The 17,500-nt window shown below is 48.1% G+C and overlaps 1 protein-coding gene across 1 annotated transcript; it reads left to right on the forward strand.

Moving 5' to 3' along the window:
- Positions 1 to 11,533: 11,533 nt before the first annotated feature.
- Positions 11,534 to 14,746, forward strand: LOC147021834 (frizzled-8-like). Its single transcript, XM_085892234.1, has 2 exons — positions 11,534 to 11,868; positions 12,017 to 14,746. Exon 2 carries the CDS (start codon positions 12,046 to 12,048, stop codon positions 13,777 to 13,779), a length of 1,734 nt encoding a protein of 577 aa, XP_085748360.1. The 5' UTR covers positions 11,534 to 11,868; positions 12,017 to 12,045; the 3' UTR covers positions 13,780 to 14,746.
- Positions 14,747 to 17,500: the final 2,754 nt, after the last annotated feature.

The raw sequence follows: 17,500 nt of genomic DNA on the forward strand, positions 1-17,500 counted from the left end.
CAACAATCCTCTTGAAGAAATCCTTTCATTCAAACTTTTGGGCCTCACTATCTGCCATGATCTTTCCTGGGAAAGCCCCATCTCCAAACTGGCTTCCAAAGCCAGTTGCCAATTTGGCATCCAACGGCGTGCAAAGTCCTTCCTTGACACACCTGAGCTCCTGACCACGCACATAGCTTTCATCCACAGCCTGATGGAGTGCTGCTTTTTCTCTGGGCTGGTGCTCCCGCCTCTCACCTTTCTTGGCTTCACGCTGTGGAAACCAAGGCATTTTAGATCATTTGTATCTCCAGCGATGAGGCCGAGTCTTTGGGTCTCTCACTCTCTCACCGCAAGCAGGGTGATGGTCTTTTTGTCTTCCACTGTCTCCTCTCCGGCCTTGCCCCACTAATCTGTCTGCTATCTGTCCCACCCATATTTCCACAGGGCACTCAATGTCTGCGAGCAACCCCCTTCTGATTAAACTACCAAAATGAAGAACCACTGCTCACCTTCATTCTTTCATTCCTCTTTTTCCCCACCTTTGAAACAAACTCCCACATACACTTCAATCCCTCTCTTCCCTCCAGGTCTTCAAGATATTTATTCACCACCATCTCTTGTCTTCCCCCACCCCATGTTTCTGCAGGCCACTCAAGGTCTGCCAGCAACCCCCTTCTGGTAAAACTACCAAAATGAAGAATCACTGCTCACCGTCACTCTTTCATTCCTCTTTGTCCCCACCTTTGGAACAAACTCCAACACACTCTCAATTCCCACTCTTCCCTCTAGATCTTCAAAACAGCTGTTCACCACCACCTCTTACCTTCCCCCATCCAAAACTATGATCTTTTCTACCCCCGTGAATCCATTCCAAACCGAACTCCTTCATATTCCCTGCTTTCCTTCCTGAAAGTCCCTGTAATGTCCATCTTGTTTACCTAGTGTACCCCGCCCCATCCCTCTCCCTTCCACACATCTCCTCATGTGTTTATTCCCCACTATTTTGTGCTTTCCTATCCCACCCCTCTTGTCTGCTGCTCCCCTTGTCATACATTCTCTGTGTTAGCTCTTATATGAGCCTTGACATTGTTTATAAGAAAACATTTATTTAAGAACTTCGTGATATTCGAGGTCTTAAAGGGTCTGAAGGGTCTTCTATGTGCTCCGGCTCAAAAGGGTCTTTGAGGTCTAAAGTGTCTGGGGGTATTGAGGGTCTTCAAAAGGCTTCATCGCTGGACTTGGTATTCCAACGCTGGCGGTGTGGCAAAGGAGATTGACCATGTCCTCATTGACGATCGTTGGAGGATGATCCAGAGCAGCAGGGTCTACCGGAGTGCTCAGTTCCTCAATACTGACCACAGGCTTGTTGTAGCAACTCTAAAGCTGCACCTTAAATCCTGGAGAATGGTACCATCCCAGCCGAGGCTGGATGTTGCCAAGCTCAGGGATGAGAGAGTAGCTGAGGAGTTTGCGAACAGGCTGAGTGGACACTTGGGGGCTCTGGGTGCTTTGGGGGGTCCCGAAGAGTTGTGGAGTGCCTTCAAGACCACCGTCCTTGATGTTGCCGGTAGATGCCTTGGAGCTCACCGCAGGGCAAAGAAGAATTTTGTCTCTCTAGGGACACTCGATACCATTGACCAGAGTCGCAGGGCCAGGCTGAATGGCAGAGCTGAGCTGTTCAGGGAGCTGAGGCGTAAAACTGTACGTGCACTGAGGGTGGAAAAGGAGGCCTATGTGCGAGGAATCTGTGAGGGGGTAGAGCATCACCTGTGGACAGGTGATTCTCGTCCCGCTTACAGGGGAATTTGTGCATTACGTTCATCCAAGCCCATCCCTCGGAGCACTGCAGTTCGAGCAGAGAGTGGTAGGCTCTTGACAGAGGAGTCTGAAGTGAAGGCCCGCTGGGCCGGTTACTTTGAGCGGTTGTACCAGGCTGATCCCCCAGCTGTCGAGTTGGACGTCAAGGGTGTTACAATCCCTGTTGCTGACCCTCGAATCAACTATGGTCCACCTTCGCTTGTGGAAACACGGGCTGCGGTGAACCAGTTGAAACGGGGCAAAGCTCCAGGGATCTGTGGCATCCATGCCGAACTTCTCAAGGCTGGTGGAAATGCTGCACTCGTGTCGTTGCATGCAGTTTTGTGCTCTGCCTGGAACACAGGCATTATCCCAACTGACTGGAAGAGGGGCCTTGTTGTCCCTCTCTGGAAAAGGAAGGGTGATCGCCAAGACTGCAACAACTACCGAGGGGTGACGCTGCTCTCAGTGCCGGGCAAGGTCTTTGCTCGGATAATTCTTGATAGGGTTCGCCACCATCTGCTTGAGCACCAGCGTCCAGAGCAGTCAGGCTTTACACCAAAGAGGTCAATGATTGACCGTATACTTGCACTTCGTGTCCTCACCGAACGCAGACGAGAGTTTCGGCAGGGGCTGCTTGCAGCCTATGTTGATCTCTGTAAAGCGTTCGATTCAGTGAATCGGGATGTCCTCCAGAGGATTCTTGGTCTTCGTGGGGTGCCACCAAAACTGATCGATCTGATGTCTGAACTCTTCTCTGGTACTGAGAGTGCTGTGAAGTGTGGTGGTGCCATCTCTGACTTATTTCCAGTTGTTGCTGGAGTTCGTCAGGGATGTGTACTTGCCCCCACACTTTTCAACACTTGTATGGACTGGATTCTAGGGAGGATGTCGGAGAGATCAAGTTGTGGTGCATCGTTTGGGAATGTCAAGATCTCAGACCTTGATTTTGCAGATGATGCAGTCATCTTTGCGGAGACTTTAGACATCATCTTGGGGGCACTCGAGGTGCTGAATGAGGAGTTGGAGCCGTTGGGATTACGGGTTTCTTGGGTCAAAACTAAGATCCAGGCTTTCGGTGACATCTTTGATGCTGCTGTCCTGTCTGTGTCTGTTTGTGGTGAGGATGTTGAGGTCGTGGAGAGATTCACTTACCTTGGCAGTGATATTCATGTGTCTGCTGGCTGCGAGTCAGAGGTCAATAGACGTCTGGGTCGGGCCTGGGGAGTCATGGATTCACTGGATCATGGGGTGTAGCGCTGCCGGTACCTGTGCGGGAGGACGAAAGTCTGAGTCTTCAGGTCCTTGGTACTTCCAGTCTTGCTCTATGGATGCGAGACTTGGACTCTGACCAAGGATCTGAGACGGAGACTTAATTCCTTTGGTACCAGGTCTCTTCGGAGAATCCTTGGCTATCGCTGGTCGGATTTTGTGTCCAACGAGCGGTTGCTGAGAGAGACTCGGATGAGATTTGTTACCTGCATAGTCCGTGGGCGTCAGTTGCGGCTGTATGGACATGTGGCTCGTTTTCCTGACGCTGATCCTGCTCACCAGATTCTCTCAGCGAGGGAGTCTCATGAGTGGAGGAGGCCAGTGGGCCGACCACGTGCCTCATGGTTGCAACATGTTGACCATCATCTCAAGGAGATGGGGATGGGCCTGGCATCTGCCTGGGGGATGGCCAGACGGAGGCCCCTGGAGTACCGGCGGAAAGTGGACGCAGCGACGCGCTGTTCTGGCACATGCTCCCATACCTGACCTGACCTGACCAAAAGGCATAAGGGTCTGAGGAATCTTCAGGGTCTTAAAATGTCTTCGGGATCTTTAGCATCTTAACAGTCTTTGGGGTATTCGGAGTTTTAAATGCGTTAACGGTGTTTGGGGAATTCAGTGGTATTGAGGGTCTTTGGGGCCTTCGGGATCTTAAGGGGTCTTATCTCCCAAACAAAAGTAAAACATGCAACAATCATATTAAATTGGTGTTGGCTTCGTGGTTAGGGTGGTGGCTTGAGATCCTGGGGTCCTGAGTTCAAATCCCCATTGGCCAATGAATAAACCTGGGGGTTTGACTCAGCCTGTCATCCTTCCAAGGTCGGCAAAATGAGTACCAGTATCGCAACCAAAAGGCTGCACATGTAGGGAAGGGGTATTGACGGATTTATTAAATCTGGTATCGGTGTGGTGCAGGCATGATGGGCCAAATGGCCTCCTCCTGCGCATAATTTCCTTGTAAAAGTCTTCTCTCAAGCATATAATATAATCTCTTGGGAGAGGGAAGGAAAAACACAGTGGAGAACAGAGACATGAGGAGATCTGTGGAATGGAGAGGGATGGGGCGGGGTACACAGGGAAAACAAGATGGCCACTTCAGGAACTTTCAGGATCTTACACGACAGGAAATTTCAGGAAGGAAAGCAGGGAATTTGAAGGAGGTGGGTTTGGGGTGGATTAGTGAGAGCAGAAAATATCGTGCTTTTGGATGGGGGAAGATAAGAGGTGGTGGTGAACAGCTGTTTTAAGATCTCGAGGGAAGAGTGGGATTGGAGAGAGTGTGGGAGTTTGTTCCGATGGTGGGGAAAAAGAGGAATGAAAGAGTGAAGGTGAGCAGTGATTCTTCATTTTGGTAGTTTTACCAGAAGGAGGTTGATAGAGGACCTTGAGTGGCCTGCAGAAACATGGGGGGGAGGCAGATCTCAGACAGAGCAGGGAAGGGGGGGCGAGGCTGGAGAGGAGATGGTAGTAGACAGAAAGACCACCGGCCTGCCCTCAGTGAGAGAGTGAGAGACCCAAAGACTCAGTCTCATCATAGGAGATACCAAAGATCCTAAATGCCTTGGTTTCCACATCGTGAAGCTGAGAAAGGTGAGAGGTAGGAGCACCATCCCAGAGGGGATAACAGTACTCCATCAAGCTGCAGACAAAAGCTTTGAATGTGGTCAAGAGCTCAGGTGGGCCAAGAAAGGACTTTGCATGATGGAGGATGCCCAGTCAGCAACTGGCTTTGTAGGCCAGCTTGGGAATGTGGCTTTCCCAGGAAAGATCATCACGGATAGTGAGATGCAGAAGCTTGTACAAAAGGACTTCTTCAAGGGCATTGTTGAGAAACTAGATTGGGGGGGGGGGGGTTCCAGATGGTCCTTTCGGACAGACATAGTGAGAGTGTGAGATTTTTTCAGGGTTGAAAGACATGTTCCAAGTGTTAAACCAGCTTGTAATTTTATCCAGATCTGCAGAGAGTGAAGGGGCTGCTGCTTGCTGATCTGAGCTGAGGTACGGCAGAGGGTGGAGTCATCAGCAAAGAGATAAAGAGGATTTTCCAGAGAGTCAGAGAGATCATTGATGAAAACCAGAAAAAGAACAGGGCCCAGAACGCTGCCTTGAGGAACTCCAGCCTGGACAGGAAGAGGGGATGAGAGAACTCCATTAAGGGCCACACGTTGGCTCTGACAGAAGAGGAAGTCTGTAAGCCATGAGTGGAGATGTCCTTGGATACCATAGGAAGAGAGTTTCGTGAGCAAGGCATGATGCCAGACCTTATCGAAGGCACGCGTTATGTCTTGGGAGATGGCTCTGCTTTCATATCTTCAAATGAGCATCTCCATCCATTGTTGGGCGAGCAGAAGCAGCTTATCCATGGTAGAGTGACCTGGTCTGAATCCAAATTGATGATCGAAAATCAAGCCATTGGAGAAGAGGAAGGATTTATTGTCTGAAGCCGTAATTGATCGCATAACCTTGTTGATGATTGGGAGAAGAGTGATTGGTCTGTAGTTGCAGGGATCTGTTTTTGCACCTTTTCATGCAGGGCAGTAATTTTGCTCATTTCTAAGCAGATGGCAGATGACCTTGAGCAAATGAGAGGGTGAATAGAACAGAGAGAGGGTGAGCAAGAGGAGCAAAGCAAGTTTTTCAGACATGTGGGCTGATGCCATCTTGACCGGTTGCAGAATCAGAGTTGAGGTTTGACAACAAACTCTCCACCTTGTCAGGAGAAGAGGACACAGTCCAGGGTGCGACTGGGTAAGGTGGGGACAGAAAGCGATGGGTTTGGGACACAAGATTTAGAAGCAAACACAGAGTTTAGGCATTCAGCCTTTTCACGTGCCGTGTCAGCTGTTGGGCCATTTGAGGTAAGGGGGAGTGGAGGGGGAACATACATCAGAAACAGACTTAACTAGACAGCACCAGGATTTAGAAGAGGGAGAGAGGTTTCGGAGTTCAAACTTGAGATTTGAAAGATGTTGTTTTCTGGCTCTCCTGAAGGTCTCCTGAGGAGCTTTGTGGAAGGAACTGAGATTGCCTTCAGTTGGGTTAGCCTTCAATAAGGTGAAGGCAAGTTGTTTCAGGACAACTGCCTCACCACATGCTTCAGTGTACCATGGGCAGTAGGAAGGGTGGGACAACTCAAGACGAGATGGGATAAACATGTGCATGAGAGAGAGAGAGCAAGTTTCACTGAAAAAATTCCCAGGATGAGTTGATGTCAGAGGAAGTGGAGATATGAAACCAGTCTGGAAGTTTGATGGCTGCCGGGAGACCCTACCAGTCGGCTTGAGTGAAATGCCAGACTCGACAGCACTTGATGTGGTTCTCCAATTACAGCCAGAGAGATGTCCACTTTGACAAGCACGTTGTCAGAAGAACCAATTGGAGCGGAGGAAGAACAGCAGATATTTTCAGGGAAATTGGTCAAAATCAGATCCAGAAGAGATGGAGTACCATTGGTTGAGATCTGGGTCAGGAAGTTGACATCTTGTGTCAGTCCCAATGAGTCACATAAGTCTTTTGCTGAAGTGCCATGGCAAGTGAGAGAGGTACCCACACCCAGCCAACTGGCATGATGACTATTGAAGTCACCATATATGAGGAAGAGAGAGTTGGGATGAGAGGATAGAAGATGCTCCATGTTTTTGGAGAGCGAGATGTTCCTGGAGTCATCACTGTTTGGTGGATGGAACAACGCACATATGAACATGAGGTGGGAGTGGAGGGGAAGCTGAAGCCAGAGGTATTTCTGGGGGTGTCAGGGAGAGGGGGCAGTGCAGGAATAGAGTCTTTGATGAAGAGAACAACTCCTCCACCAGGACGAGGCTCAGGTCTGTCATACCGGAGGAGGGAGTAACCGGGGAGAGATACTTGGGAGTCAGAGACGTCTTGAAGGAGGAAAGTTTCTGTTAAGCAGATTATGTCTGGTTTGTCAGTGGCAACCTGTAAGGAGAGATATCAGGTTTGAGTGAAGCCCCCGGATGTTTGAGGTCCACACTGTTAAGGAAGAGGGAGGGGAGCAGGTTTTGGGTGCACGGGAGGGGAGGGGAGGGGGGAGGGGAGGACGAGGGAGGAGGTGGGGTAAGGAGAGTTATTGAAAGAGTGTAGGGGATTGCAGAAGAGCTTGGGGAGAAGGCCAGATTAGAAGGAGAAAAGGCTCAGTGATGCTGGGGTGAGGTACCATGGGGAGTAATAAGGGAGGGGGCAGAGGGCAGTTGGAGATTGGAGGAGGTGAAATGATGAGGTGGAAGAGAGAGGGTGGGGGAAGGAGGCACCTTTGTGGATGTGAGGAGGTGGGGGTGGGGAATTTTGAGAGGGGGGAGTGAGGGGGGAGATTGGAGGGAGAAGGGTGAGAGGGGAGAATTGAGGGAGAAGGGTGAGGTGGAAGAGTTGAGGGAGAAGGGTGAGGTGGGAGAGTTGAGGGAGAAGGGTGAGGGGGGAGTTTTTGAGAAGGGGAAGAGTGTGAAGGTTGCTTTGCAAGGGAGGGTTGAGAGGGCAGCTTTGAGAGGGAGGGTAGAAGACGGCGAGAGCAGCCACAGCCAAGGTGCAGGAGGGTGATGGGAGAGGTGGGGAGAGGGGAAGAATGAGATTTGGTAGAGGTATGGTGAAGAAGGGAGCGGGCAGGGGGAGGTACAAGAATTGACGGGTTTGGAAGAGGTGTTAGTGTGATGATAGGAAAGGAGAATGTTTCCGGTGTTGAGGAGTGCCCTGATTGAAAGAGTGACATATCTGTAAGGTTAGAATGGCCTGCAAAAATTGTTTAAAATTTTTTTTTTCAATTATTTTAAAAATAATAATGATCAAAAAGTTACGGAACTACAAATTATATAGAATAAATTTTTCCAAAAATTATGGACAACTTGTGACAAAACCAGGTGGATAAGTTGGGTAGGTGACAAGAACAAGCCGATTCAACTTTGTTTCAGATCCAAATCCGGGCTATCAGTTTTAAACAAAAAGTAAACTGTTCAGCCTGGTGTTGGTGAGCAGCATGCACTCGCTCTACCGAGTGCAGTTCAAATTACTTCCGCTACTGAAGGTGGATGACGGTTATCTTATGCTATCTTATCTTACCAGGATAGGTCCGGAGATGAACAAGCACTGCCTTGACAGGTCCAGAGAAAAACATGGACACATCCGGAGAAAAACATGGACACATCCGGAGACAAACACCACCCCGACATGTTTGGAGGCAAACATGGACCCGTCCAGAGACAAACATCGCCGAGACATAAACACCGCCTCAACACGTCCTGAGACAAACACCATCTGGACAGGTCCGGAGACAAACAAACACCGCCCGGACAGGTCTAGAGACAAACAAACACCACCCAGACAGCTCCGGAGACAAATAAACACCGCCTGCACAGGTCCGGAGACAAACAAACACCGCTTGGACAAGTCCGGAGACAAACAAACACTGCCCGGACATGTCTGGAGACAAACATGGACACATCCCGAGACAAACATCTCCCAGACATAAACACTGCCTTGACACATCCGAAAACAAACACCGCCCTGACATGTACGGAAATAAACACTGCCCAGAACTTCTGGTGACAAACACTGTCTGGACATAATCACGGCCCAGACACGTTCGGAAACAGAGAGAGAGATGTGTGGGAGGGTGCTAAACTGTATTAGAAGGGTCGGAGCGAGGATGGGACAGAGAGAGAAGGGTGGGGTATGGGAATTAGCAGAGAGAATATGTTACGCTTTATTAACAAAACACACACAGACACAGACACAGACACAGACACAGACACAGACACAGACACAGACACAGACACAGACACACACACACGTGATTGGCTGATATCGGCAATTTTTGGGGAATCGGCAGACTGGAGTCAGTGTGATTACCCACTACAGCACGTACTGTATACAACCCAGAAACCTTGAGTACCTTTCATCCTTGTTTGGGGGGAATTTCAATGAACAAATTGAAAAAAACAACGTTGCATTTATATAGACGTTTCAAGGAGATGTGCACAAACATTATTTAAAAATATGCTTAGGACGACAAAACTTCAATGTAGACATAAACAGAGACATTTGAAGGCCATTACCATAAAACAGACTAAAAACAAAACCACAAAGCTTTGCGTTGTGCTCTCTTCAAGTGAAATTCACACAAAGTGAATGATTTTCATTTTGTGCGAATAAACATGAATGTTCATAAACAGCTGGCAATCATCACGTGACTGGAGTTTTTTTTTTTTTAATTGCTTGAGATTATAAATTTATTATATATTTAAATTATATTTTTATAAATTTATCAAGAACACGAGTATAAAAGCATGTCAAAAATGACTTGTTGGCATTATTAAATTTGAAATAATCAGACTGGAAGATATGATGTTTCATAGCAAGAAGCATTATTTAAAAACACTACATATACAAATGTGATCCTATTTTCTTTATCTTCTGGGACGTTTTATTTTGCCATTACAGCCTCTTGCGTGTGCCAAAATTTGAAGCCTCGGCCTAGTGTCAGGTGTGCTTTCATCTTCCTTATTTATTAGATATCTTCCGGACATAAATAAACACTTGTTTGACTCTACGCAACGTTACGCGTCATGCGCAGCAAATTTCACCTCCCTGCGCCTTGTATTTATTATTTTATAAAATCGCTTCTGTACACCACCTTTGAGACCGTTTCCAAGTCACCGTCTACATTTCCAATAGAAGAGATGTAATTACTCTTTTATGAATAATTTTTTTCGAGATTTTTTATCCTTTAAAATAGACCAGAGTGAACACACAGTAGTGTGAAAAGATTAGTCTTTAAAACCCTTTTGAAGTCATCCTAATGAAGAGGGACAGACAAATATACAAACACCCAAATACGCAATGTGTTTTACATCGGTAGATTGATCATGGGACCTCTATATTTTGTGTACAACTCCCTCAATCCTTTTTGTTCCTTTTCATCTCGCATATTTCACAGGTAAAGGTTGATCACTTTAGCCTTGCAAAAACACTCAAATTATTCTCGCAATTGAGGTCGTCAAAAGAGGCATATCCATCCGAGGAGCCCTTGCGAATAGCTCGTAATTGGCCCTTCTCCGTCGGACCTTCTAGAATTGGCAGAAAACCATGAGGGTCATGACAACACCTCAACAGGTTGAATATTTGAAAGTATTATGATCACACTGGAATCGCCCAATACAAGTCCATCGGATGGGTTTTAAGCCACAAGCTCTCGTATCCAACTCCTAATTACGAGCCATGATGGTCCAAGTTTTGGCAAGTCGCGAGTTGAGTCCTGCATAATAACTGGCCTAATTTACACCTACAATGCAATTCGTGAGTTTTTCCATTTGCTACACCCTATTACCTCGAGGAAATTCAGATACTGTGTTCAAATCTGAATTATCATCGATCCATTGTACCCAAGGGTGCAGCGGTGATGACGCCATCCGACCAACAGCCAGAAGATCTCTTCCGATGCAGATCTTCATCTTTTTTTCCATTCTTTGAGATGAAGGACTCTAATGGGCATCGCTTGGCTCTTTACGCTGCCATAGTCCGTCACTCTGCGTCCTTTCATGTCGCTCGGGCCCAATTAGTCCCTTTGTGCGCTTCGCCTTCCCAGCTGCGATGGGAGCACTTCTTTGACCAGCATACACCAACGATCGCCGCTTCGTGAGCGCTTTTCATGTGCCGCGAAGGCTGAAGCTCACTCAGCACGGTGCTATGCATGCCGCATGGTTGGCCCGGATTTGGACCTGGTCGCTGTTCCACCCACACTGCATCAGAAAGTTTTTATCGGCCATTGGGAGAAAGTCATGGAACTTGTGTTTATCCTGTAAATCTCTGTTCAAGTGGAGGTGAAGCGTGGAAGTGTGTCATCTTCTCGATAGACCAGGCGATAGACCGTGTTGAGGAGGGGGCGGGGGAGCTGGGGGGTGGAAGCACTAGACTTGTAAACCATTGTGGGGGGTGGAAGCAGGGGAGTTGGAGGTGGGGGCGGTGGGAGGGGAGGCGTGAGAGGAGAATAGGATGGGGTGGGAGGCAGGGGAAAGCGTGGAGGATGGGGGGTGGAGACGCATGGAGGGGTAGGGTAGGTGCATGAGTGGGAGACTGCAACATGGGAGAGTGCGTATGGTGAGATCAGGCTTGAACGGGGTGGGGGAAGTGTGGATGTGGGAGTTTGGGAAGGCATTGGGGGGGGGGGGGCAAGGGAACCGGTGGCATGGGAGGCAGGGAGTTTGGGGAATGTGGGGGGGGTAGTTTACAGTGAGGTTGGAGAAGATATGGGGGATGGACACTAGGGAGGGTGGTTGTAGGTGGGGTGTGGAAGTTGGAGTCAGTGTGGGGGGATGGGCAAGGCATGGGAGGTTGGGAGAGTGTGGTCGGAAGTGGGGGTAGGGGTGGGAGGCAGGGAGGCTGGGGGTAGGGGGGGATCCAAGGCGACAATGTAATTAATGAAACCAACCAGTGGCTCTGCATGGTATTAACAGGCGCATCAGCTTTCTTGCCGCGTTCCTTAACAGATGTTTAAAAGCAAGCAGTGGACGCCCAGATTTTGGTGGCATTACCGAACAGGCTTAAGGGCAGCTTAAGGCAAGGATTTAATCTTCTTTCCGTCAAATTCAACATTAATTGAGCAATTACAGGACCATTGAGTGGAGAGCGAGGGGTTCGCCTCCCGCCGCGGTTTGAGCTCCACCTCTCCTTGTAGCCCATTGGTGAGCAAGGCTCCGGGGTGGAGGGGCTCACTCTTCTTGTTGTGCGGGCCCAGGGTCCCCGAGCGCCACAGTTCGGACACCCAGAAGTCGGTGGTGTGTGCGTGTCTGTCTGGAGCCACGGCCACAACATGTGCGTGTGATGTCCTTTATATATGGTTTTTATTTTTTACCCATCAAGTTTAACTTTAAGAAGAGCAGTTCGCATTTATTTAATGCACTGAATGATGCAAGGTGTCTGCTCCTAAAGGACGAACAACTCTCTCTCCGTTATCTACCAGCACACCCTCCATACCCCTCCTCAGCAGAAATGGACTTTCAGATTGCCTTGGTCACGTCGCTCTGTCTCGCGATGTACCGCGCTGCGGCCGTCAAGGACCTTGTGTGCCAGGACATCACGGTGCCCATGTGTCGTGGCATCGGCTACAACCACACGTACATGCCCAATGCCTTCAACCACGATTCACAAGATGAGGCTGGACTCGAGGTGCACCAGTTTTGGCCGCTCGTAGAGATCCAGTGCTCCGCTGATTTGCGCTTCTTCCTCTGCAGCATGTACACCCCCATCTGCCTCGAGGACTACAAGAAGCCACTTCCTCCGTGCCGCTCCGTCTGTGAGCGAGCCAAGGCCGGTTGTGCACCACTGATGCGTCAATACGGCTTTGCTTGGCCCGACCGTATGCGGTGCGACCAACTACCGGCTCAAGATGACCCGGACAAAGACCCTGACAGTCTTTGTATGGATTACAACCGCAGCGAGCATCTCACCACTCCCGGGCCACGCGTGGCCCGGGTCACGGAGGTCTCAAGAAGAAGTTACAATCGAGGAGCTTCACGTCAAGGAGTCCTTTCACCAGGACGAGGCTGCGGCGAGGCACACTGCGATTGCAAACCTCCTCTGGTAGCTTTATTGAGCGACAGACACGTACTCTATAACCGTGTTCAAACGGGTTCTCTTGGGAACTGCGCAATGCCCTGCCACGCGCCATACTTTAGCTCCGAGGAGAGGACCTTCATCTCCTTCTGGATCGGTCTATGGTCCATACTTTGCTTCCTGGCCACCTTCACGACGGTGGCGACATTTCTTATCGACATGGAGCGCTTCAAGTACCCCGAAAGGCCAATCATCTTTCTTTCGGCTTGCTACCTGTTCGTTTCGGCTGGGTACCTCGTGCGCCTCGCCGCGGGTCACGAGAACGTCGCATGCAGTGGAGACCACGAGCACGTGCTGTACGCAAGCACGGGCCCCGCGCTGTGCACCGTCGTTTTTTTGCTCACCTACTTCTTTGGGATGGCAAGTTCCATTTGGTGGGTCGTGCTGTCCTTCACCTGGTTTCTAGCTGCTGGGAAGAAGTGGAGCAGCGAAGCGATTGCGAGCTACGCGCAGTATTTCCACCTTGCGGCCTGGCTCGTGCCGAGCATCAAGAGCATCGCCGTGCTGGCGCTCAGCTCGGTCGACGGCGACCCGGTGGGTGGCATCTGCTCGGTGGGCAACCAAAGCATGGACACACTGCGAGGTTTTGTGCTGGCACCTTTGGTCGTGTACCTGGGTCTCGGAACGTTTTTCTTGTTGGCGGGATTCGTCTCACTGTTTCGCATCCGCAACGCCATAAAGCAAGGAGGCACGAAGACGGACAAGCTGGAAAAGCTGATGATACGCATCGGGATCTTCACGGTGCTGTACACGGTGCCGGCCACGGTGGCCGTGGCGTGCCTCTTGTACGAGCACGACGGGCGCGCGCGCTGGGAGCGTGCGTTCACGTGTCCCTGCTCGGACGCGGCTCGCACCGGGGCCGCACCCGGATTCGAGGTGTTTATGCTCAAGTACTTTATGGCACTGGTAGTGGGAATCACGTCTGGGGCCTGGACGTGGTCGGGGAAGACTCTGGAGTCGTGGAAGCACTTTTACCAGCGTTGCTGCCGAAGCAGCAAGCGACAAGGCTCTGCACTCTACAGCGAGGCAAGCTCTGGACTCGTTGGGACAACCATGGGGAATACCATCCCATCAGCGTACCCAAAGCAGCTGCCCTTTTCACAGGTTTAGCGCAAATGGAGACCCCATATAGTACCACAGAATCCCAATGCAGGACCCAAATCGAGACACGGTATCGACCCAAAGCCTGCGCAGAACCGAGCTCTGTGCTCCACCACATGGAACCATTACGCTAGTTTCAACATGAACTTTTGAAAAGTCCCGAGCAATGTTTGTAGAGTTGTCAAGCTTGTCTTTTAGGACATCTACAAATAACGTGGACAGTTTAATGCTCGTTTACTCTACTATCCATTAGAACTCTCATTGTGTTTATATATATATATATATATATATATATATATATATATATATATATATATATATATATATATATTTTGTATTTGTGTGGGACATTGAAACAACCTGCTGCACACCTTGATGTGGACACGACCAAAGCAAGGCTGTCCATGTACATACAGTACGATTAGTACGGTCACTACGTTTATTCTTTTATTTCAAAAACATACCATTTCACTTCATTGTACACTTAGAACATGTACTTTTTAACAGAGTTATAAAGATATATTATGTAAGAAAAGTTTGTGTTTTTTTTTTTTTCTTGCAAATGTATATTTATGTACTTTTCTTAGAAAACCGATAAGATGTTCAGTAATTTATACTTCGAGACATATTTTTACCTTGGACAATCAGAATACACTGCTGGAGAAATGTTCACGTGGTTCGATGGTGTTTTATTATGTAATAACCGTATAACGAGTGTACGTTATCAAACCATTTATTTATTTGTTTGTTTCTGTTGATACGGTTATAATGGAGGAGCTGGTGGATGAATCGCCTGCAGGACAAACACGTGACTACACACCGGTGTACTATTACGTGAATTACAAGGACATTAGCAGACAATGGACAAGCACACGTGTGATTACGGTATTTGAGCCTGGGTTCCCCCCAGCGAGTCCGAACGCACACATTCAGATGGGAACACGAACAGGGGCAACCCGCTTTTCCTGTCTGTCTCTGTCTGTGTCTGTGTCTGTGTCTGCCTGTCTCTGTGTGTCTCTCTCTCTCTTTCTCTCTCTCTTTCTCTCTTTCTCTCTTTCTCTCTCTTTCTCTCTTTCTCTCTTTCTCTCTCTTTCTCTCTTTCTCTCTCTTTCTCTCTTTCTCTCTCTTTCTCTTTCTCTCTCTTTCTCTCTTTCTCTCTCTTTCTCTCTTTCTCTCTTTCTCTCTCTTTCTCTCTCTTTCTCTCTCTTTCTCTCTTTCTCTCTTTCAAATTTATTCCTCAATCGTTCATCTTGTCCCACGTTGGAACGCGTACATGGGAGAGCACAGGTTTATTGGGCCCGGATCCAGCACCCGCCAGCAATTATCCCGAGCTTATCGTCCGCGCTGCTAATGCGCCCCTGCGGAAGGTCCATTGAGTGGCGCGCGCCATTCATCCCGCGAGACGGGGTCGCCGAGGACCCCCACGTCCCGCGGAATCATTGTGCGCGAACAAGGCATTATTCCCTATTCGAGGCCTCATTAAACGGCGGGGTTAACCCTCCCTGAAGCCCGGGTTAATTCTACACACAATGGCCTGAAAAGACTTTGAGATGTCCGTGCGAGGCTGCTGCAGCGCAACCCGTGCAGCCGTACATGGATTCACGCATTCATTTGACAATTCAAAGCACCGAAGTACCATTGCTGCGTGTACTCTGTTTTGTCGACTGAAAAAAGTCCCACCCTTTTGTTCTTGGGGTTCCCCTAAACTAAGACCCTTTACGCTCCGAGATGTCAGAAGCAAGTGACTGTGGGCAATGGTGCAGGAGGGTGTAAACTCGTCTCATCTGGCATTCCCGTTATCTGCGCAAACCTTCCAACCGGGCAGCTAAGGGAGTTGGGAAAGAGCGGGTCATTTAACTTACCTGGGAGGATTACACCAAACATCAATTCATTCATTCATTCCATGTGTAGCCTGTGGCTGCTGATGGCATCATTGCTGGGATCAAGGCTGTGCCGCTGATGGGACACAGCGTGTTGAGGATCCGCATCAGGATCCGCATCTGGTTCTGGATCTTCACCAAAATCGAATAAATTCTTCCATTGACACACCCAACCTGGCCATCATGTTTTGTCCGAATCTGTCTTGTAGAATGCCCCTTGAAGGTTTGAGCAAGAATTTGTAATTTATTCAAGGTGCTGCCGACGAAAATAGCTCGCCTACTCTTCGCGAATTACACTGTGGGATTTTTAACGTCCATCGGCTAATGCCGACGAAAACATTTGTTTTCCATGAAAATTCACCCTGGGAGCGTGCATCTGATTCATCAGTTGTACTCGATCAATGCTCTTTCATCAATACTCTTCAAGTAAAATAGCATGTAAATCCACTTTCCATTGGATGAAAATTAGAACATTAATTATCATCAACCTCTTTCCCATACACACAATGGCCTAAGGAATGTGCATGTAAAGACCAAATGTAAGGGTGATCTTTAAGTCTGTGGCCTGTCATTCAAAGGTCAGTCCTTGAAGCTGGTAGATGTAGGGCATTCAATAAGTTCGTTAAACTGGAGTTCATAGAACACTTTATCCCACGCAGTCTTGAGAAAAACGGACATGGGTGGGCTCCTCGAGCGACAAATTTGATTGGTCGAGATGACGTTAAATGCCGCAATATTTTGTCCACGTACTGCTAAACGAAAGGATTTTGAAAGTGCCAATAAGGCGATTTGTGTCCTACAGTGGTCAACTACATAACTCAATTGAAATAAAACAGTTTTAAATGCTGTACGAAAAGAAAAAAAAAACATTTTTTCGCAAGCTTGCCGCTATTGATGCAGCGTCTTTGACGCCGCCTTATTGAACACATTACATTATTTGTTTGTGCCTGTTTTTTTGTGTCCTTTATGACGTCACTAAAAACAGTAACTTTCCTGCTTGCAATGATTTTCAATTTTGTTTGATTTTGTTTGACTGTAAGACAGACAGACAAAGTGAAAAAGAAAAAAAATCTTACTCCTCCCTGGGCATGTTTGATTGGGACGAGATTCCGCACAATTTGCCAAATTCAGAGCCAAAGTCTTGCTAAACTGTAGGTTCCTCGTCAGATTTGTGTTCTACAGTGTTCAAAATATAACATTCAAATTAAATCGAGTTGGTCCTCAATCATAGAGTGACGTCTGTACACAGACAGACAGATAGACATACAGACAGAAGTGAACCAATTGCTTAACCCTGCTTTTCACTTCACGTGTGTGGGTTAATGAGACACAATATCCTTCACCTTGATGGCAGGGGCATGGCCTCCATCAACTCATGATGAGGGGTGTTTGGCATCCCGTGGTTGCCAAGTGTGGATCTGCGAGAGTGATCAGCTTGGGTAATCAAACCCACACCAGACAAGTCTTCACTCACTTGATCAAACAGACAGCTCACACAACAGTCCAAGACAAGCCCAAAATTCTAACGCGGTGTAATTTCTTAAATATATATATATATATATATATATATATATATATATATATATATATATATTCAAAAATAACAATAATTTTTTTTTTGGGGGGGGTAGGGGTTTGACTCTTGAGTATCTTGTTTGTTGGCCTTATTGAATATCCCCATACATTTCTGTGATAATAATTTGTCCCACTGTTAATTATACCCCCTTGATAATTTCTTAATAAAAAACAACCATAAATTCTGGTAAAAAGCAGCAGATATTTTATCAACACAAGGTTAAAAAAGAATAGGAGCAATCCCACTGGGTGCTCACCTGGTGGAGTAATGATAC

The sequence above is a fragment of the Eptatretus burgeri genome, chromosome 8, assembly GCF_056783735.1.
Source record: "Eptatretus burgeri isolate ZD-2024b chromosome 8, Ebu_testis_v1, whole genome shotgun sequence".
NCBI lineage: Eukaryota > Metazoa > Chordata > Myxini > Myxiniformes > Myxinidae > Eptatretus > Eptatretus burgeri.